This window comes from Crotalus tigris, unplaced genomic scaffold, assembly GCF_016545835.1.
Source record: "Crotalus tigris isolate CLP2741 ecotype Arizona unplaced genomic scaffold, ASM1654583v1 scf7180000017940.1788314, whole genome shotgun sequence".
NCBI lineage: Eukaryota > Metazoa > Chordata > Lepidosauria > Squamata > Viperidae > Crotalus > Crotalus tigris.
Window position 1 is genome coordinate 341188 of NW_024096732.1, and position 22687 is coordinate 363874.

The following is a 22687-nucleotide window of genomic DNA, read 5'->3' on the forward strand; positions in this document are numbered from 1 at the left end:
AAGAGGGCACCCTTTTCATGCCCTGTGCTATAGATGGTCTTTGTAGTCCCTGTAAGGCCGCTATGCCCCAAATAACCACAGGAGGGCACTCATTTTATGCCCTGTGCTATATAGATGGTCTTTGTAGTCCCTGTCAGGACACTATGCCCAAAATAACCACAGGAGGGCACTCTTTTCATGCCCTTTGTTATATATGGTCTATGTAGTCCCCTTCAGACTGCCATACCCAAAATAACCGAGGAGGGCACTCTTAGCATGCCCTGTGCTATAGATGGTCTTTGTAGTGATTTTCAGGCTGCTATGCCCAAAATAACCATATGGTCTTTGTAGTCCCCTTCAGCTACCATGACCAAAATAAACCAGGAGGGCACTCTTTGCATGCCCTGTGCTACAGATGGTCTTTGTAGTCCTTCTCAGGCGTCTATGCCCAAAATAACCACAGGATGGCACTTGAAGCATGCCCTGTGCTATATAGATGGCCTCAGTACTATTGCTAAGGGATGGAAAAATGTGCCATCCTGTGGTCAGAGCAGGTATTACAGTCAGAAAAAAATAAACCTTTTAACAATATTTTAAATTATTATCTTCTATCCATTGAATCTGTCAGGCTTTTATATGTCGGATTAAGGCTTTTGAAGCAGGATTCCTACTTCTGTGCCTGTTCTGCAGCCCCTGGGCATCCCGTTGCTCTATTAATATTAATAACAGGGCTTCTAATAATAAAGATGCAGAATAATAACCTTAAAATCCTATTGAAAAGGTTTTTTTCCTGGTCTGGTTGCGCTTCCTACTGGGACCACAGGAGGGCACTCTTTTCTGTCCCTTAGCGTTAACATTGAGGAATCGTAGGTCCTTTGTGATGGCCTCAGTTCTATTGCTACAGGACGGAAAACTGTGCCATCCTGTGGTCAGAGCAGGCATTGCAGCCACAAAAGAAAATAAACCTTTTAACCTTTTAATAACACAATTTCCCGTCCCTAAGCAATACAGCTACCCAGCCATCGTGGCATAGAACAAGCCACGATAGGGAGACCCCAACCCGGAGAGCCACGCTGCAGGGTCTTTGATTTGCCCCGCGGGGCTGTCAACCACAGGAGGGTCGGGGCGCCCTCCACCAAGATGGCGGCTGCCGCGCGCAGAGCCGGGCGGAAGTGCCGCCGCGGGGCCTGCCGGGAGTTGTAGTCGCGGGCGCCGGAGCGGCAGTCATGCAGCGGCCGGCGGGGATGCTGGCGTTGCTGCTGCTGGGCGCCTTGCGGTCGGCGGCGCTGGAGCCGATCAGCGTCAGCCTGGCCATCGGGGCGGCCTCCATGCTGACCGGCTACCTCTCCTCGCCCCGCTTCTACTGCGCCTTCGTGGAGTGCTGCCCTCCCGACGACCACCGACCCGACCCCGCAGGTATTTGGGGGGGGGGGGAAGCCCGGAGCCCGGCCGGCTGCCGCCCGGTGGCGGGAAGGTCAGCCTCGTCCTTCTCTCCCCTGGGAGACGTTGGGGGAATACATCTCCCATACTCCCCAACCTGCCTCTGCAGGTGCTTTCAGGGTAGAGGATACCATCTCCTATCATCCCCAGCTGGTCTTGTCTGCAAGCTGCTTCTGGAAACCTGGGAACACAGTTCCCATCTTCCCCAGCCCGTCTCTGCACCTGTTTAAAGTCTTAAGTGTCCAGGACTCCATCCCTGGAGGCTATCAAAAGCTCCCTCCTTCCCTCCCTCTTTCTCTCTCCCTCCCTCCTCTTCATTTTCCTGTTCCCTTTCTCATCCCTTCTCTCCACAGCCCTGCAGCAGGCCCTGGACGAGAGGCTCTTCGGCCAGCACCTGGCCCAAGGGGTCATCCTGAAGGCGCTGACCGGCTTCATCAACAACCCCAACCCGAAGAAGCCGCTGGTCCTCTCGCTGCACGGCTGGGCCGGGACTGGCAAAAACTTTGTCAGCCAGATTATCACTGAGAAGCTCTACCCAGCCGGGCTCAAGAGCAAATTTGTGCACCTCTTTCTTTCCACGCTGCATTTCCCGCACGAGCACCTGGTCCCCCTCTACAAGGTGAGAGCAAAGCCTGAGTTGGGTGCAAGCAACTCTTTTTGCAGAGTCTTTGTCAGAATTACAGCCCCTTCTGGGCTGCTGTTGGGCCCGTTTTACCGACAGGCCAAGTGAGGCTAAGAGAATAAGTCTGAGAATTGTGGCTAAGGTGGGACTCCCTCTAACCCACTCCCCAATAATCGTGGAAGGAAAGGAGCTGGGAACCAGTAGCTGCTGTCCCCTCCAGGAAATGCTGTTTATTTGTCCTCTGGTGCCCTTTCCAGGAAAGACCAGAAAAAAGACAGAAACGAGCTTAGCTGGTTCCACAAGGCCTGAGATCCCCTTTTGTAAAATAATAACCTTGTGACTTCTAGAAAAGATGAAGCAGTTGGAAGGAAGAAGCTGAGAAGAACACAAAGCAAAACTTTAATAAAAATTCTGAGTATTTAAGAGGAAGGATTCTGCTCTGGGTTTCTAGGGAGTCCTGGAGCGAACACCACCATTGAGGCCAAAGTTTCTGTTGCTAAGTGAGTCAGTCATTAAGTGACACTGGAGGTCTGGTCCGATGGCCTTCCGGTCGAAACGGGGAGATGAATCTTTGCACAGCTGTTAACCTCTGCCCTCCTGGGTTCCAGGACCAGCTGCAGAAATGGATCCGAGGCAACGTGAGCAGCTGCGCAAAGTCCCTCTTCATCTTTGACGAAATGGACAAGTTGCACCCGGGGCTGACTGACGCCATCAAACCCTTCCTGGATTACTACGAGCAGATTGATGGCGTGTCGTATCGGAGAGCCATCTTCATTTTCCTCAGGTGCTGGCAGATCTGGGGTCTGAATAAGTTAACCTGAGTTTATTATGATCGGAATGAAACGCTCTCTGCTGCTTTCCTTCCGTCTAACCTAAAATACAGTTGCTCTAAGACTACAGCTAATCCTCAACTCACAGCCACAACTCAGCCCAATATTTATGGGGTTGCGAGAAGGCTTAATCAAGGATCTCTGCCCTTTTGAGAGACAGTGATCACCCTCCCTAGGGTGCAGGCAAGAATTCACCAGGGGTGGGAACGCATCACTTGGGGCATTATTTCCGCCCAGAGGGTGAGGCCATAGGTTGCCAACCTGTGTCTTAAGCGACCCATGGGTCATATTGGGTGTGGGAAAGGGCTGGGTTTGTAATGCTTTTCAACCTCTGCTTCCCAACAGTAACGCGGGCGGTGACTTGATCACGAAAGTCGCGCTAGATTTTTGGAGGAACGGCCAAGAGAGGGAAGAGATCAGGCTGAAAGATCTGGAAGTGGTCTTGTCCCTGGGGGTTTTCAACAACAGGAACAGTGAGTAGTGGTCTTGGGTCGGCGTTGGATTTCCCACCCCCAAATCCCACGCAAAAGAGAGGTTTTGTAAATACCAAGATGTTCTGGGTGTCTTTGACAGCTCAGCATCTGCATATTATCAGTTCCCAGGCTGTCTGAAAGATTTTGTGTTGAAATTGGAGGAAGATAGACAGACAGACAATGATGAGGATAATGGAAGGGGAGGTTCAGATAATATGCTTTGGGAAGGGAGGGAAGGAGGAAAAGAAGGGAAAGAAAGAAGGAACGAAGGGAGGAAGGGAGAGAAAGGAAAGAAGAAAAAGGAAGGAGGGAGGGAGGCCAGTAGAGAAATTTTATCCATCACCCATCCATGAGAGGGAAGACTAAAGACAGAAGTGTTCAACAAGGACCTGTTTGGAGAGAATATACCTCAGGCATCTCTCAAATCTATTTAAGGCAAACACTGCAGGAAGAAGAGGGAGCCACTACCGATAAGGCCCCGCTATGAGTACCTACCTTGGCAGGCGTAGCAGGAGATCTTTAGCATTCATCGTGAAAACCGGACGTGGGCCCCCTTTCCCAGGGACTACCTCCGCTTCCCTTCCAGCTTCCCCCTTTTCTCACGCCTCATCTCTTCCCCAGGCGGCCTGTGGCACAGCAGCCTGATCGACCAAAACCTCATCGATTACTTTGTTCCGTTCCTTCCCCTGGAGTACAAGCACGTCAAGATGTGCATCCGGGCAGAGATGAAATCCCGTGGCAACCCGATCAATGAAGAGATCGTCAACCAGGTGGCCGACGAGATGACCTTTTCCCCCAAGGATGAGAAGATTTACTCGGACAAAGGCTGTAAAACCGTGCAGACCAAGCTGGATTTCTATGAAGGACCTCTGTCTCCTTTTTAAGAGTCCCAAAACCAGGGGAGAAAATCTATGCAACGATTTCTCTATTTGTGCACTTTTTTAAAAAAGAAAAAAAAAAAGCAGTCTCTGGATAGGCACTTTTTAAAAAGTTTGGGGAGTTTTTTCACAGCCACTGGAAGCTTTGGGGGCATCGTTCCTTCTTCCCCAGATGTGCACACCCGAAAAATATTGCTCTGGGCATCTTCTACTGTGCTGCACTTTTTAATACTCCCTAGTGGGAGGTGTAGAAGTTACAATTCAGTCTACTGGAGGGGGGGATACTGAAGATACTTACTCAGTTTGATTACTTGTAACAGTCTGAATGAACTAAACAGAGTTCTGAGCTAGCCTCTAGAACCACTAAATATTGTTAAATGAGATCTGTCTTCTTGTCTCACCCCATGTGCACCCCCAAAAAATTACTTTTTGAGAATTTCAGGTTAGAGAAAGGTCAAAACCAGAGCGTGCCTTCTTAGGTCAGTATTGATGAGTGTTATGTTGTAGAGATTGTGTCAGTTCAGGGTATCTTGTAGGCCAATTTGATAAAATAACTCATATGCCTCTTGAGACTATGCTCAAGAACCCATTCAATTCAGGGGAAAAACTTTCTCCTTCATCTGACATGCTTTTCTCTGGATCAAGCTCCTGGTCCTCATGAGGTTTATGGATGGAAAAATAGCTCATAAACCTCTTGAGACCATGGAGGGGTGCAGTTATGCTCAAGGACCCATCCACCATGAAAAAAAAAATTATAAGCCTTTTATCTGGCAGTTGTCTTTTTTTCCAGACCAAGTTTCCAGTCCTCGTAAGGTTTATATGGAAGATGATTTTCCTGGGGATAGGCTGCCAAGAATCCAGATAATTTTTTTTTTTTTTTTTTTTTTTTACAGTTGCATCTTCACTGGTCACTGATGCGACTTTCTGTGGTTTGCAAGCCTGTTACCTAAAATCCAACATCTGCAAACTGGGTGTGCAATTTACTTAGCCATTTCACTTTTTTTAACAAAAGAAATGTATTTTTTTAATGAGTGTTTTATATGCAGAACACTAGAGTTATAATATGACTGAATGCAACTAGGGTAAAAAAGTGAAATTATAATAAATGAGTGATGAAAATGATTTGGGTGGAATCTTGGTTTTTTTTTCCCAGTTGCTTGTCTATTATAGTCTTTCCTAACCCACCTCAGGACAACATTTTCCAAATTTTTCTGCTTCTAGCAGTTGTACAGATAGTCCTCAACTTACAGTAGTTCGTTTAGTGACCATTCAGTCTTACAACTTCACTGAAAAAAGTGACTTATTAACAACTGGCAAAAAAAACCCTGAAGCTTCTCCAATGAATAAAGTGGAAGGATAGAGAGTAATAAAGATAAATACCTTTCAAAGCATGAATTGTACGTTTCGAGGGTCAAATGCATAATTTGAATCCTCTACAGATGCAGGTAGCCTACAGGTGGTCCTCAACGTATTTCAGTGATGTTGTAATTCTGATCAGTCCCTAAATGAACTTATAAGTCAAGGACTAGATTAAAGATGGAGGCCCAAACCTTAAGTTCCTTGAAGCTCTCTTGTCTGCGTCATGCAAATGAACCCAAAAATGCTATTTTGGCCAAGAATTTGGCAACCATCACGATCCTGGTGTTTCTAAATGTGAGTGGTGAGGGTCAGCTTGCTCCGAGAGCTTTGCCAGCATGCTCCTGTGGGAATGGGCCTCTGCAGATATTGCTGCTTTATTTGTATATTAAGGGCAATACCCTACTGAACACTGAAACAGGAATCAAGATTTTGCAAATAGAAACGCATATTGTGACCTTTGTTGGAAAAGGTTGCTTGTAAAGAAATGATTAACCAATTCAATCTTGTGTTTTATATAAGAGATAGATTTTAGGTTTTCCCCAAGCATAATATTAGCTTCTTTCCTAGCCGTATTTTCTTGTGGAAATGTGCCCTTCGCATCCTGCCTCCAGAAATTGCGAATGCTCAACACTGGAAGTTTTTAAGAAGAGACTGGACAACCATTTGTCTGAAATGGTACTATAGACTTTCCTGCTGGACTACAAGACCTTCCAACTCTATTGTTGTTATTAATCTCCCAAAACAATTGCTCACTGTATTTTCTTCTACTGTTTAGAAGGAAAAACATACAGAAAGGAGAAACTATTCTCCTTTTAGCCGTTGTTTTGTGGTTAATTCAGGGTTTGGGGGAAATGTCCCTTTGAACAGCTCCTCTGGTTCAAGCCTGTGCTCCAGCTCAAAATATGGAGTTGTGTTGTTTTGTGGAGGCTGTGCCAATCACAAGTGGGAGGTCTAGTGGCAGGACTTGGATTCTCTTCACCCCAAGACCAGCTGGTAAAAGCAGGAAAGTCTGCCTTCTCATGGACGCCTTCCATCATAACCCCTGATCAAGAATTCTGGTGATTTGTTATGATTCCTACAAGTTAGTGCTTTCTTATGCTTACCTGGCAAGCTGGCTTCAAGCTCTTCTCCAACAAGCTCAGGGTAGCGCTTTTATGACTCATGGACTTCAACTCCCAGAATTCCTGAGTCAGCATAGCTGGCCTAGCGAGCTTCCTGTTTCCTGCCCTTCCTGCTTCCTGTTTCCTGCTTCCTGCAGAGACGCAGCAAAATGGAGGAGTGCTGCCGAGTAAGCTTTTCAGCTCCTCGGAGAACACCGTGAGTCCGCTCTCTTTTTTACACAGAGAGAGAGAGAGAGAGAGAGAGAGAGAGAGGGAGGGGGGGGAAGCCCAAGTGCCTCTCTCTGCAAATGGCAGAGGAGGCGGGAGCCGCAGGGGAAGGCTCAAAGAGCCATATGCGGCTCTGGAGCCGCAGGTTGCTGACCTGTGTCCCAGGGGCACTCAGTATACCTTTGATAAAGGAATATACCTAATAAGCAAACACCTATAAAACAGAGTTTAGTCAAAGCAGCAAAGTCTGCCCTCCTGTGGCCAGCGTGTGCTGTAACGTTTGGCAAAGAAGCCCTGGGGTGGCTTATTTTTATTCTTTCATTTCCTTCCTTGGATGGAAGCTCAAAGCAGCCACAGAAGGGGCTGCTGGGAATATAAAAGATAATTGCAGGAGCTAAAATTTCATTTCTAATAGGGCACTTGGGAGGGCGAAACAGGGAACGCTGCCCTCCTGTGGCCAGGTAAGCCCATGACATTTTTTCCCCTAAGGTACAGTAGAAAAGGTTACTGGATAGATTAAATAGATATAGATCAGGGGTGTCAAACTCAATTTCACTGAGGGCCGTATCAGCATTGTGGTTGCTTGGGGGGTGTGTGGCCAGATTGGTGTGGCCTATTGGGTGGGTGTGGATGGAGTGGGTGTGGTCTACTGGGCGGGCGTGCCCAGCTCTACATTGTTCATGTCAAGGGGGCCTGTGGGGGCCTGGGCAGGAGTGGGACAGTCTGAGGGTCTCTGGCAGAAGGGGGTGGGACCGGGGCAAGTGCCAAGATGGCCACCACAAAATTGTACATTGACTCCTGGCCGACCTGGGCCAGGGCCAAGGCAGCGGGGGCCATTCCCTCACTGTTTCCAGGATGCTTCGCGGGCCACCCCTGGGCCTTGTGTTTGACATATCTGATATAGATGATTAATAGGTGAGATAGAGGTGTGTGTGTGTGTGTGAGAGAGAGAGAGAGAGAGAGAGGGGGGAGAGAGAGAGAGAGAGAGAAATATCTAAAATGTTATGGAAAGCACAGAAAAACTTCATTGGAAGTTTATTTTGGTAGAACAGGACATTTCTGAATATACCAAACTCCCAAATCCTTACCTGATGATCCTCGGTGACTTCAGCAAAGGGCAGGAGCACAAGGTGTCCAACAGTCCAAGCTCCTGACTGTAGGATCCCAGATATAATGAAGGAAGACTTGAAAAATACTTTATTGTTCTGCATCATATCTTCCAAGCGTTACCCAGTTGCAACAGTTTGTACAACAATTCACAACATAATACAGTCTTACAGATAAAATACATAAAGCATAATCCAGTATTTTAAGGATAAAAAGTCACATAAAAATTACAAAAGCAATGATAAAATACAATGGGTTAAATAGTTCACTAAAATGACATTTTTGACAAAAGGTGAGGTGTAAAAGGAACCATAGTTGTCATCAAAAGATTTTTCTCAGAAGAAAGAAAACACAACTTCAGTGTTTAAATACATAAATATCACAACAGGTATCTCTTGGTGAAGAGATGGTGATAAGAAAGAATACATAAAAACAGGCAAAAGATAAAACTTGTCTACCATAAGCATCACAACTACTTAACAACAGTAAATCAGGAGTAAAACTCAGTTGTATTACAAAAAATAAATGTCAAACAGAAATTTCAGGAACAAAAAGACAAATGTGTGTGACAAAAGAAATCAAAATTCTTGAGGTGATCGCCATACTGTGTGTCATGTTTAATATTTATCAGTCAAAACATAACTTACACATTTTAAACAACAGCCGTGGATAAAATTATTCCAAATAGAAATCTTTTATCAATCACTGGCCACACCAGACATTAAAAAGAGCGGTTGAGGTTTTCTGTCTGGTTCTAAGAACCATGGCTGTGGCTAAATTTATGCCAGGCAGAAAACTATAAAATCTATTATCAATCACTGGCACACCCAGTGTTAAAAAAGGCCATTGAGATGCTTTCTGGTTCTAAGAAGCAACATCGTGCCTAAATTAAGCCAGGCAAGAAATCTCCTCTGGGTTTCAATGGCCACATCTAGAATTTAAAAGGGTCACACAGATTTATTTTCCAGTTCGAGGACATAATGTTTCACCCTAGCAAAAAACTAGTTATTAATTTGTAGAGATGGCAATACCTCGTATTAAAGCGTGTCACCAGGTTTACTTTTGGTTCCAAGAGATCTGGCTGCAGCTGACATTATTTCTCAGGTATGAAGTTGGGAGGGAAGCGATCCAAAAGGATTCCCTTCCAGTTTGAGACTCAGCTGGGGCACCAGAGGAGGCTTGTAGTTGAGCGCTGTTGACTCCTCCAGTGTGACTCGCCCTGGCTGCTCACTCAGGTATTGAAAGGGTCTCCCTCCCAGGGTGGGTCTCACAGAGTGTGTGCTCAGAGGCTGGACGAGCCTGGGAGCGTCTGGCTGCCTACTCATTCAGTGTGATTTTCACAGAGTAGTAAATCGGGCTGGAAGACCCCTGTCAGGAGTGCCTTGGCATCACCTTTGTGAGTCAGGATGGCCTCAGCAGCAGTGCAGCCTTTTGCCCAAGAAATGCAGCCCATCAACTCACCCGTGCCCATTTACAGCCAGCTTTCCTCCTCCGCTGCCCTCCCGCAGCCGTTCTCCACGGCCAGTGGGCCCTTGGCCCTTTGCCTGTCGCCCTTCGGCCGGGCCAATTCACCCAGATACCGTTTGTCCTGGGTCTTTGTCTGTACGGGACAAATAGCCCACAGCCAACTGGGTGGCAGGCAGGAGCCATGGTGCTGCGGGAGCAGCGTGCAATGAGCAACCCCAGGGGCTGGGGAGGGCAGTTGTGATGCAAGATTTTTTAAAGTGCTGTGGCTGCTCTGCATGTTTTGGGGCCTTGCAGCTCTGACCCCAGAATCGGAAGGAGGGGGACTGGCAGCAGAAGTAGCAGCCACCGGGGCCACTGGGGAGAGCAGTCAGACAAGAGTGTGTTGGGGGAACGAGGGAGGGAGGGAGGGGCACCTCAAGGGGGCTTCACGAAGACAGCTTGACTTGCAACTCAGACGAAAGAGGGGAGGAGGAGAAAGGCCGGAGCAGCTTCTGCCACAGCCAGGGAGGTGGGTTAGGGGGGCACACAGGCAAACAGCAAGGCCAGCGTGGCTTCTACCCACCCTTCCCTCCCACGACGGCGCACGCAGTCCCATCATCCCCAGCCCTTGCCATTTGCCCTCCCTTCCCTCCCACGACGGCGCACGCAGTCCCATCAGCCCCAGCCCTTGCCATTTGCCCTGCCTTCCCTCCCACGACGGCGCACGCAGTCCCATCATCCCCAGCCCTTCCCATTTGCCCTCCCTTCCCTCCCACGACGGCGCACGCAGTCCCATCAGCCCCAGCCCTTCCCATTTGCCCTCCCTTCCCTCCCACGACGGCGCACGCAGTCCCATCAGCCCCAGCCCTTGCCATTTGCCCTCCCTTCCCTCCCACGACGGCGCACGCAGTCCCATCAGCCCCAGCCCTTCCCATTTGCCCTCCCTTCCCTCCCACGACGGCGCACGCAGTCCCATCAGCCCCAGCCCTTGCCATTTGCCCTCCCTTCCCTCCCACGACGGCGCACGCAGTCCCATCAGCCCCAGCCCTTCCCATTTGCCCTCCCTTCCCTCCCACGACGGCGCACGCAGTCCCATCAGCCCCAGCCCTTCCCATTGGCCCTCCCTTCCCCCCCACGACGGCGCACGCAGTCCCATCAGCCCCAGCCCTTGCCATTTGCCCTCCCTTCCCTCCCACGACGGCGCACGCAGTCCCATCAGCCCCAGCCCTTGCGATTTGCCCTCCCTTCCCTCCCACGACGGCGCACGCAGTCCCATCAGCCCCAGCCCTTCCCATTTGCCCTCCCTTCCCTCCCACGACGGCGCACGCAGTCCCATCAGCCCCAGCCCTTCCCATTTGCCCTCCCTTCCCTCCCACGACGGCGCACGCAGTCCCATCAGCCCCAGCCCTTCCCATTGGCCCTCCCTTCCCTCCCACGACGGCGCACGCAGTCCCATCAGCCCCAGCCCTTCCCATTTGCCCTCCCTTCCCTCCCACGACGGCGCACGCAGTCCCATCAGCCCCAGCCCTTGCCATTTGCCCTCCCTTCCCTCCCACGACGGCGCACGCAGTCCCATCATCCCCAGCCCTTCCCATTTGCCCTCCCTTCCCTCCCACGACGGCGCACGCAGTCCCATCAGCCCAGCCCTTGCCATTTGCCCTCCCTTCCCTCCCACGACGGCGCACGCAGTCCCATCAGCCCCAGCCCTTGCCATTTGCCCTCCCTTCCCTCCCACGACGGCGCACGCAGTCCCATCAGCCCCAGCCCTTGCCATTTGCCCTCCCTTCCCTCCCAAGGCGCAAGCAGTCCCATTAGCCCACGTTTCCCTCCCATGACTAGCACTCTGTTTGCCTGTGTGCCCCCCTAACCCACCTCCCTGGCTGTGGCAGAAGCTGCTCCGGCCTTTCTCCTCCTCCCCTCTTTCGTCTGAGTTGCGAGTCAAGCTGTCTTCGTGAAGCCCCCTTGAGGTGCCCCTCCCTCCCTCCCTCGTTCCCCCAACACACTCTTGTCTGACTGCTCTCCCCAGTGGCCCCGGTGGCTGCTACTTCTGCTGCCAGTCCCCCTCCTTCCGATTCTGGGGTCAGAGCTGCAAGGCCCCAAAACATGCAGAGCAGAGCACTTTTTTAAAAAAATCTTGCATCACAGCTGCCCTCCCCAGCCCCTGGGATTGCTCATCGCACGCTGCCCCCGCAGCACCATGGCTGGGGGCTATTTGTCCCGTATAGCCAAAGGCCCGGGACAAAGGGTGTCTGGGTGAATTGTCCAGGCCGAAGGGCGAGGGGCAGAGGGCCAAGGGTCCACTGGCCGTGGAGAATGGCTGCGGGAGGGCAACGGAGGAGGAAAGCTGGCTGTAAATGGGCTGAGGCGAGTGGCAGGGGGCGAAGGAGGCGTGACCAAGGGTCCATGCCTAAACATGGAGGTCGGTGGAGATGGAATCAGGAATAGTGCATCTCTTTTGTCTCTCTGGTTTCATGGACTGCATCATGATCATCATTGACCAGTGAGGGAAGCGATCCAAAAGGATTCCCTTCCAGTTTGAGACTCAGTTGGGGAGTCTCAGGGACCGGGAGAGACTTCCAGCCGAGGGCTGTTGACGCCTCCAGTGTGATTCGCCCTCGCTGCTCACTCGGGGACTGAAAGAGAGAGACTTCTAGTGTGAGTCTCACAAAGTATCTGCTCATGGACTGAGTGAGTCTGGGAGCCGATAATTATCCACATCCATTCAGTGTGAGTGTCACACAGAGGAAGCTCAGGGACTGAAAGACCTCTAAAAATGAGTCATCACTATTATTTACAGGATGGATTGGCATGTGGAATGCTTGTGTGGCCCTTCTCAAGTTCTAAGAAGTACAGCTGTGGCTAACATTACACCAGGCCAGAATACTAATTACTGTTTTAATAATCAGTGACCAAGCCTAGCAATAGAAAGGGCCATAGACATTTTCTTTTGGGTGGTAAGAACCATTGCCAGGCCTAACAGTAAGGAGGCAAGAAAAGTATGGAATCTTATGTACATCATGGAACACACCTAGAATGGGCTAAAAATACAACAGGCAAGAAAACGAGAATCCCTATTATGTAGCAATGGTCACAGATAAGATGAAAATGTGTAGTGTGGTGTGATCATGAAAGTGGCTTACATTTTCAGAGATTGTTCTAAAGGCCAGTTTTGACATAATTGGTGAAATAGCATTCTTGGTGGAGATCATGTTCATTCTTGCGTTCCATTCCTTCTTCCTCCTTTTTCACCATCAACACTGCAGGTTGACAAGTGAGTCTTTTGTCTTCTAGGATGGTGTAGAGTACATGCCTTTGAGATAAAAAAAAAAAATCAACGTTACTTCAGCTGCCACTGAGGTTTTACACCTAAGAAGGCACAATACACTGTGGTTACTATTACCTCAGATGCAGGTGTTACCCCTACTTACCTAGGAAGAATGGACCATCAATTTTTTTTTGGGGGGGGACCATTGACCTCCCTCCATATCCTAAAACTTTGAAGAATACAACTTACCTCACAGCGTAGGAGGCGCCATCACAGCCAAAGGCTAACAGGGCTTGGAACTGGAGACATTTTCTTGCTGTCTTGGTTCTTTTTTCTTTCTTCGCCTTTGTTTCTTCCTCGGTGTGTCTTCTGAGGAACATTTGGCAACAGGGTGCAAATGTTCCTCCCCTCAATCTCAGGGACTCTAAACCTATAAATTCTTTTCTAGATCAACGGCCACACCTAGCATTAAAAAGGGCCGTTGAGGCTTTCTTCCTGGTTCTAAGAACCATCGCCATGACTAGAATTATGCCAGGCAAGAAAAGTATAAAATCTATTATCCATCAATGGCCACACTTAGAATTAAAAAGGTCCATTGAAACTTTTTTTCTGATTCTAAGATCAATCGCCATGGCTAAAATTACGCCAGGCAGAAAACTATAAAATCTCTGATTAATCACTGGCCACGTTGCTCATTTAAATGGGCCACTGAGAGGTTTTCTTTCTGGTTCTAAGAACCATAGCCATGGCTAAATTTACACCAGGCAGAAAACTATAATATCTATTATCAATCAATGGCCACACCTAGAATTAAAATGTCCACTGAAACTTTCTTGCTGGTTCTAAGAACCGTTGCCAGGGCTTAATTTATGTCAGGCAAGAAAGATATAAAATCTATTATCTACAAAATCATATTCATTCCTGATTTCCATTCCTTCTTCTTGTACTTTTACCATCAAAGCTGAGTCTTCTGTCTTCTAAGATGCTGTAGTACATGCCTTTGAAATAAAAAAAAAATCCACGTTACTTCAGCTGCCACTGAGGTTTTACACCTAAGAAGGCACAATACACTGTGGTTACTATTACCTCAGATGCAGGTGTTACCCCTACTTACCTAGGAAGAATGGACCATCAATTTTTTGGGGGGGGGGGACCATTGACCTCCCTCCATATCCTAAAACTTTGAAGAATACAACTTACCTCACAGCGTAGGAGGCGCCATCACAGCCAAAGGCTAACAGGGCTTGAGCTGCAGACATTTTCTTGCTGTCTTGGTTCTTCTTTTTTCTTTCTTCGCCTTTGTTTCTTCCTCCGCGGTGTCTCTTCTGAGGAACATTTGGCAACAGGGTGCAAATGTTCCTCCCCTCAATCTCAGGGACTCTAAAGCTATAAATTCTTTTCTAGATCAACGGCCACACCTAGCATTAAAAAGGGCCGTTGAGGCTTTCTTCCTGGTTCTAAGAACCATCGCCATGGCTAGAATTATGCCAGGCAAGAAAGGTATAAAATCTATTATCCATCAATGGCCCCACTTAGAATTAAAAAGGTCCATTGAGAGGTTTCCTTTCTGGTTCTAAGATCCATCACCATGGCTAGAATTATGCCAGGCAGAAAACTATAAAATCTATGATTAATCACTGGCCACGTTGGTCATTTAAATGGGCCACTGAGGTGTTTTCTTTCTGGTTCTAAGAACCATAGCCATGGCTAAATTTACACCAGGCAGAAAACTCTAAAATCTATTATCAATCAATGGCCACACCTAGAATTAAAAGGTCCATTGAAACTTTCTTTCTGGTTCTAAGAACCGTTGCCAGGGCTTAATTTACGCCAGGCAAGAAAGATATAAAGTCAACTATCTACAAGGTTGTATTCATTCTTGATTTCCATTCCTTCTTCTTATACTTTTACCATTAAAGCTGAGTCAGGATGGTGTAGAGTACATGCCTTTGAGATAAAAAAAAAAAAATCAACGTTACTTCAGCTGCCACTGAGGTTTTACACCTAAGAAGGCACAATACACTGTGGTTACTATTACCTCAGATGCAGGTGTTACCCCTACTTACCTAGGAAGAATGGACCATCAATTTTTTTTGGGGGGGGGACCATTGACCTCCCTCCATATCATAAAACTTTGAAAGAATACAACTTACCTCACAGCGTAGGAGGCGCCATCACAGCCAAAGGCTAATAGGGCTTGAGCTGCAGACATTTTCTTGCTGTCTTGGTTCTTCTTTTTTCTTTCTTCGCCTTTGTTTCTTCCTTCGCAGTGTCTCTTCTGAGGAACATTTGGCAACAGGGTGCAAATGTTCCTCCCCTCAATCTCAGTGACTCTAAAGCTATAAATTCTTTTCTAGATCAATGGCCACACCTAGCATTAAAAAGGGCCATTGAGGCTTTTTTTCTGTTTCTAAGAACCATCGCCATGGCTAGAATTATGCCAGGCAAGAAAGGTATAAAATCTATTATCCATCAACAGCCCCACTTAGAATTAAAAGGTCCATTGAGAGGTTTCCTTTCTGATTCTAAGATCCATCGCCATGGCTAGAATTATGCCAGGCAGAAAACTATAAAATCTATGATTAATCACTGGCCACGTTGGTCATTTAAATCGGCCACTGAGAGGTTTTCTTTCTGGTTCTAAGAACCATAGCCATGCCTAAATTTACACTAGGCAGACAACTATAAAATCTATTATCAATCAATGGCCACACCTAGAATTAAAAGGTCCATTGAAACTTTCTTTCTGGTTCTAAGAACCGTTGCCAGGGCTTAATTTATGCCAGGCAAGAAAGATATAAAGTCAACTATCTACAAGGTCGTATTCATTCTTGATTTCCATTCCTTCTTCTTATACTTTTACCATCAAAGCTGAGTCTTCTGTCTTCTAAGATGCTGTAGTACATGCCTTTGAGATAAAAAAAAAATCAACGTTACTTCAGCTGCCACTGAGGTCACAATACACTGTGGTTACTATTACCTCAGATGCAGGTGTTACCCCTACTTAACTAGGAAGAATGGACCATAATTTTTTTTGGGGGGGGGACCATTGACCTCCCTCCATATCCTAAAACTTTGAAGAATACAACTTACCTCACAGCGTAGGAGGTGCCATCACAGCCAAAGGCTAACAGGTCTTGAGTTGCAGACATTTTCTTGCTGTCTTGGTTCTTCTTTTTTCTTTCTTCGGCTTTGTTTCTTCCTCCGCCCGTGTCTCTTCTGAGGAACATTGGGCAACAGGGTGCAAATGTTCCTCCCCTCAATCTCAGGGACTCTAAACCTATAAATTCTTTTCTAGATCAATGGCCACACCTAGCATTAAAAAGGGCCGTTGAGGCTTTCTTTCTGGTTCTAAGAACCATCGCCATGGCTAGAATTATGCCAGGCAAGAAAGGTATAAAATCTATTATCCATCAATGGCCACACTTAGAATTAAAAAGGTCCATTGAGAGGTTTCCTTTCTGGTTCTAAGATCGATCGCCATGGCTAGAATTATGCCAGGCAGAAAACTATAAAATCTATGATTAATCACTGGCCACGTTGGTCATTTAAATGGGCCACTGAGGTGTTTTCTTTCTGGTTCTAAGAACCATAGCCATGGCTAAATTTACACCAGGCAGAAGACTATAAAATCTATTATCAATCAATGGCCACACCTAGAATTAAAAGGTCCATTGAAACTTTCTTTCTGGTTCTAAGAACCGTTGCCAGGGCTTAATTTATGCCAGGCAAGAAAGATATAAAATCAACTATCTACAAGATCGTATTCATTCTTGATTTCCATTCCTTCTTCTTGTACTTTTACCATCAAAGCTGAGTCTTCTGTCTTCTAAGATGCTGTAGTACATGCCTTTGAGATAAAAAAAAAAAAATCAACGTTACTTCAGCTGCCACTGAGGTTTTACACCTAAGAAGGCACAATACACTGTGGTTACTATTACCTCAGATGCAGGTGTTACCCCTACTTACCTAGGAAGAATGGACCATAATTTTTTTTTGGGGGGGGACCATTGACCTCCCTCCATATCCTAAAACTTTGAAGAATACAACTTACCTCACAGCGTAGGAGGCGCCATCACAGCCAAAGGCTAATAGGGCTTGAGCTGCAGACATTTTCTTGCTGTCTTGGTTCTTCTTTTTTCTTTCTTCGCCTTTGTTTCTTCCTCCGCCGTGTCTCTTCTGAGGAACATTTGGCAACAGGCGTGCAAATGTTCCTCCCCTCAATCTCAGGGACTCTAAAGCTATAAAATCTTTTCTAGATCAACGGCCACACCTAGCATTAAAAAGGGCGTTGAGGCTTTCTTTCTGGTTCTAAGAACCATCGCCATGGCTAGAATTATGCCAGGCAAGAAAGGTATAATATCTATAATCGATCAACAGCCACACCTAGCATTAAAAAGGGCCATTGAGCTTTTTTTTTAGTTCTAAGAACCATCGCCATGGCCAGAATTATGCCAGGCAGAAAACTATAAAATCTATTATTAATCACCGGCCACACTGGTCATTTAAAAAGGCCGTTGAGATTTTCTTTCTGGTTCTAAGAACCATCGCCAGGGCTAAAATTACACCAGGCAGAAAAGTATAAAATCTATAATCAATCAACAGCCATGCCTAGCATTTAAAAGGGCTGTTGGGGAGGTTTCCTTTCTGGTTCTAAGAACCATTGCCATGGCTAAATTTACAGCTGGCAAGAAAGGTATTAAATCTATTATCTACAGTTCAGTTTTGTTTTATATGGTGAAGTAGCCTTCTTGATATTCATTCTTGCGTTCCATTCCTTCTTCCTCCATTTTCATCTTCTGTCTTCTAAGATGGTGTAGCAGAAGCCTTTGAGTTAAAAAAAATAGTATTACTTCAGCTGCCCCTGCGGTTTTACTTCCAAGAATGCACAAAGTACAGTGGTTACTATTACCTCAGATACAGGTGTTACCTTTCCTTATCTAGGCATAATGCAGAGGTTCCCAACCTTTTGGGCACCAAGAACCGGTGCCATGGAGAAGGGTTTTCCATGGACGAGAGGGGGTGTGGTTTTGAATACTGCCTGCATCCTGAGGATGGAGCTTTGCTTGTTTGTGTGGACCACTTGCTGGCATGTTGAGGACCAGTGCTGGTCCACCGACCGGGGGTTGGGGATACCTGGCATAATGGATCATCCACCTCCCTCCATACCCTAAGATTTTGAAGAACACAAGACTCAACTAAACATACCTCACAGCGTAGGAGGCGCCATCACAGCCAAAGGCTAATAGGGCTTGAGCTGGAGACATTTTCTTGCTGTCTTGGTCCTTCTTTCTTTCTTCTTCTTTCTCTTTGGTTTCTTCCTCTGCCGTGCCCAGTGTGCATCATCTCTTTCGAGGAACATTTGGCAGAAGAGCGCACTTGTTCCTCTGCTCAATCTGCAAAGCTAGGAAACTATAAAATCTTTTATAGATCAACGGCCACACCTAGCGTTAGAAAGGGGCCATTGAGATTTTCTTTCTGGTTCTAAGAACCATTGCCATGGCTAAAATTATGCCAGGCAGAAAACTATAAAATCTATTATTAATCACTGGCCACGCTGGTTATTTAAATGGGCCATTGAGGTTTCCTTTCTGGTTCTAAGAACCATTGCCATGGCTAAAACTATGCCAGGCAGAAAATTATAAAATCTATTATTAACCATCGGCCACGCTGGTCATTTAAATGGGCCATTGAGGTTTACTTTCTGGTTCTAAGAACCATCGCCATGGCTAGAATTATGCCAGGCATAAATCTATAAAATCTATAATTAATCACTGGCCATGCTGTTCATTTAAATGGGCCACTGAGGTTTCCTTTCTGGTTCTAAGAACCATCATCATGGCTAAAATAATGCCAGGCAGAAAATTTTAAAATCTATTATAGATCAACAGCCACACCTAGCATTAAGAAGGGCCGCTGAGGTTTCCTTTCTGGTTCTAAGAACCATCACCATGGCTAAAATTATGCTAGGGAAGAAAGGTATGAAATCAAATATCAATCATAATACCAGGTAGCAGCCAGAATATATAATGAAAACTCTTTAATTTCACAACAAATTCAAAGATGTAACCATAGTTCCAGTTGGGAAACTGACTATCCTAGACCAGGGGTAGACAACCTTGGCTTTTTTATGACTCGTGGACTTCAATTCCCAGAATTCCTGAGCCAGCCATTCTGTCTCAGGAATTCTGGGAGTTGAAGTCCACGAGTTATAAAAGAGCCAAGGTTGCATACCCCTGTCGTAGACCAAGCAATGTCCAAAAACACTAATAAATTTCTAGGAGCCTGTCACTCTGACAAATTAGCCATCAATAGACAGACAGAAACAATATGTACCCATTTTGCAAAAAAGACAACACCTCTTCACCAGCAATCCACACTGAGATATGCATAGATTAACACTATGATTAACATCAGACCAACAATCAAGAAGTAAACAATGTCCTAATCAAGGAACTGCCAAAGAAGCTAACAACAAATAGGCAACAAAGAACCTCCAAGACCATTTTTTAAAAAACTGCTAAAGCAAGCCTTAGGGCAGTGATGGCGAACCTTTTAGATCTTTTAGAGTGTCCAAAAGCCGCCCTGCCCCAGCTCTCACCCGCTCGCCTCCTCGTCCCACTTGCCATCCCGCAGGGCCACCTACCGCCTCCATGGCCCGTCGCAGATCTCCCAGGCGGTCCTGCAGTGCCATGGCAGCCACGCCTTCTGCCTGCATCATCTGCATGTGACAGGGTGCGAGGGCGGAGTCTTGTCCCCACTGCCCGGCTGCCATGTCCTTGGCTGGGCTGCTGCGCGCGGGCCACACTCAGGGGTGATTCTCCTCCAGGGGTCTGCTGGTGAAGAGGGGGCCGCGGGGGGAGGTAGGGCCAGGGCGATGGCGCGCGTGCCCATAGAAAGGGCTCAGAGTGCCACCTCTGTCCCACGTGCCATAGGTTCGTCACCACTGCCTTAGGGTAAATTTCAGCAAGGCCCAAACAGTACTGGCCAGGCTTCCTCAATTTCATGATACACCGAAGAATGAATTAAACCATCTGTCTTACTGTTGATGTCTTCTTCTTCGTCTACAGGTCATTTTGGATTAATGCCTTTGAAATAAAAAAAGTCAACATTACTACAGTTGGAATTGGGGTTTTACTCCTAAGAATTCACAATACACAGTGGTTTCTATTACCCCAGACACAGGTGTTACTCTTGCTTACCTAGGCATAATTAGTGGAAGACCATCCACCTCCCTCCATATCCTAAAGCAGGGGTCTCCAAATCTGGCCCTTTTATGACTTGTGGACTTCAACTCCCAGCACACTGGCTGAGGAATTCTGGGAGTTGAAGTCCACAAATCATAAAAGGGCCAGGTTTGGAGACCCCTGTCCTAAAGCTTTAAAGAATATAAGACTCAACTAAACATACCTCTCAGCGTGGACGGTGCCATGACAGCCGAAGACTAAGAGGGCTTGAGCTGGAGACATTTTCTTGCTCTTTTTTTCTTCTTTTTTCTTCTTTCTCCTTTGTTGCTTCCTCAGTCGTGCCCGGCAATGTTGTCTCTTTCGAAGAATATTCGGCAGAAGAGTGCACTTCCTCTGCTCAGTCTGCAAAGCTAGAAAACTATAACATCCTTGCCTCCCCCCGCAACCCCTTTTTACAGATCAATGGCCAACCTAATATTAAAAAGGGCCATTGATGTTTTCTTTTTGGTTCTATGAACCATTGCCAAGGCTAAATTTCCAGACCAACACTCAAGAAGTAAACAATACCCTAATCAAGGAGCTGCCAAAGAAACTAACAACACATAGCACAACAAAGAACCTCCAAGACCACTTTTGCTAACAAAAGGAGCCACTAGAACAGTGATGGCGAACCTTTTAGAGACCGAGTGCCCAAAAACTTGCCCCGCCCCTGCTCCACCCCTCCACCCCACCCCCCCACCCCACCTGCCCACAGGACCACTTACCGCCTCCATGGCCTTCTGCAGATCGCCCAGGCAGCCCAGCAGCGCTATGGCAGCCACGCCCTCTGCCCACGCCCTGCAGCATCAACTGCATGATGGGGTGTGCATGATAGGGTCTATGCTGCCTGGCTGCCATGTCTTTGGCTGCGCTGCTCCATGTGGGCCACGCTCGAGGGCGAGTCTCCTTCAGGGGAGCTGCTGGAGAGGAGGGGGTCGCGGGGGGAGGCAAGACTGGGGCAACGGTACATGTGCCCATAGAGAGGGCTCCGAGTGCCACCACTGGCACCTGTGCCATAGGTTCACCACCACTGCACTAGAGCATAAACTGTGAACAAACTGCACTCCCTTCAAGCACTGATGATGTTCCCTAGTTTGGTAAAGAAACGTCTACAACAGGGGTGTCAAACTGCCGGCCCATGGGCCGCCCACCCCATTGCCAGCAATGGCAAAACCAGCCCGATGCGTTGCATGACGTCACATGACGTCACGAGTTTGGACATGCTTGGTCTACAAGAAAACTGCCAAGCTCAGAGAGCACCAAGGACGCCTCATTTCCACTCTTAACCACAGATATTCTTCTTTATTGGTATTCCTCGTATTAAATTGCATCACCAGGTTTACTTTTGCTTCTAAGAAGTCTGGCCCTATTGGCATTATTTTCAAGGGTGTGAAGGTGGGAGAGAGGTAATCCAAAGGATTCCCTTCTGGCTTTAGTCTCACTGAGGGAGTCCTCAGGTACTGGAGGAGGCTGGTATCTGTCTGATTCTAAGATCCACAGCCAATAACTAAAATTGTCTTGGGTCAGAAATTTTTTTGCTACTTTTTAGGCATGTTTCTCACACTTATGACTGCTCTTTTTACCCTTGATACTTTGTAATGTTTAAAAAAAAACTTTGCTAAAGCAAGTCTTAAGATAAACTTTAGCAAGACCCAAAGATTTTTGCAGTAGTTAACATGTTGCAAACAGTACCTGCCAGGCTTCCTTACTTTCATAATATACTGGAGAATGAATTAAACCATCTGTCTTACTGTTGATGTCTTCTTCTTCGTCTATATGGATTCATGCCTTTGAAAAAAAAAAAAATCAACATCACCAAATGACCAGTGGATGTTCAGAGGTTAGAAAAGCAATCAGTCAAAGGGGTTTTATGTGTTTTATCCTACTTGTGAAAGAAGGCAAGATACAATGACTTGTAACATTGTTCCCTTAAGCCACTAACCTGTTTTCTACATGTTTTGCTTCTAAGGCAGAGGTCTTCAAACTTGGCCCTTTTATGACTTGTGGATTGGCACACTGGCTGAAGAATTCTGGGAGTTGAAGTCCACAAGTCATAAAAGGGCGTTTGAAGACCCCTGGACTTCAACTCCCAGAATTCCTCAGCCAGCCATGTTGAGGTTTCCAAGATGAGCCATGCTGGCTCAGGAATTGTGGGAGTTGAAGTCCACAAGACATAAAAGAGCCAAGGTTGCTACCCCTGGGATAGGGTTTCCTGCCTGAGCAGGGGGTTGGACTAGATGACCTCCACGGTCCCTTCCAACTTAATTATTATTACATATTTGGCTTCTTTTAGGGACTTGAGCCTTGACTAAAATTATCTCAGATTCCAAAAAAATCACTTTATTCCTAAGAGGAAAGTCAGTTCCTGAGATAATTTTACCTTTAAAGCTAATTTTAACTCCTATTCACCTTTGCTGGTTTGGTCCCTTTAAAAGGGGCATGGCTGAGATTACCTCAGGTTCCATTAAAATATTATAAGAACTTGAATTCTTGGCTAAAATTACCCCAAGAATTTACTTTATTCCTAAGAGGAAAGTCAGTTCCTGAGATAATTTTACCTTTAAAGCTAATTTTAACTCCTATTCACCTTTGCTGGTTTGGTCTCTTTAAAAGGGGGATGGCTGAGATTACCTAAGGTTCCATTAAAATATTATAAGAACTTGAATTCTTGGCTAAAATTACCCCAAGAATTTACTTTATTCCTAAGAGGAAAGTCAGTTCCTGAGATAATTTT

The 22687-nt window shown here is 46.8% G+C and overlaps 1 protein-coding gene and 1 long non-coding RNA gene across 2 annotated transcripts; one reads left to right on the plus strand and one right to left on the minus strand.

The window, feature by feature from the left end:
* Positions 1–1176: 1176 nt before the first annotated feature.
* LOC120308634 (torsin-1B-like) lies at positions 1177–5344 on the plus strand. The gene is made up of 5 exons (XM_039344963.1): positions 1177–1395; positions 1773–2038; positions 2650–2825; positions 3217–3344; positions 3966–5344. The coding sequence occupies exons 1-5, from the start codon at positions 1206–1208 to the stop codon at positions 4226–4228; spliced, it is 1023 nt and encodes a 340-aa protein (XP_039200897.1). The 5' UTR covers positions 1177–1205; the 3' UTR covers positions 4229–5344.
* Positions 5345–12676: 7332 nt separating this feature from the next.
* Positions 12677–18014, minus strand: LOC120308594. The gene is made up of 2 exons (XR_005556875.1): positions 17936–18014; positions 12677–12772 (listed from the first exon to the last, which is right to left on the minus strand). It is a non-coding gene; the product is annotated as an uncharacterized LOC120308594 (long non-coding RNA).
* Between the last annotated feature and the right edge of the window lie 4673 nt (positions 18015–22687).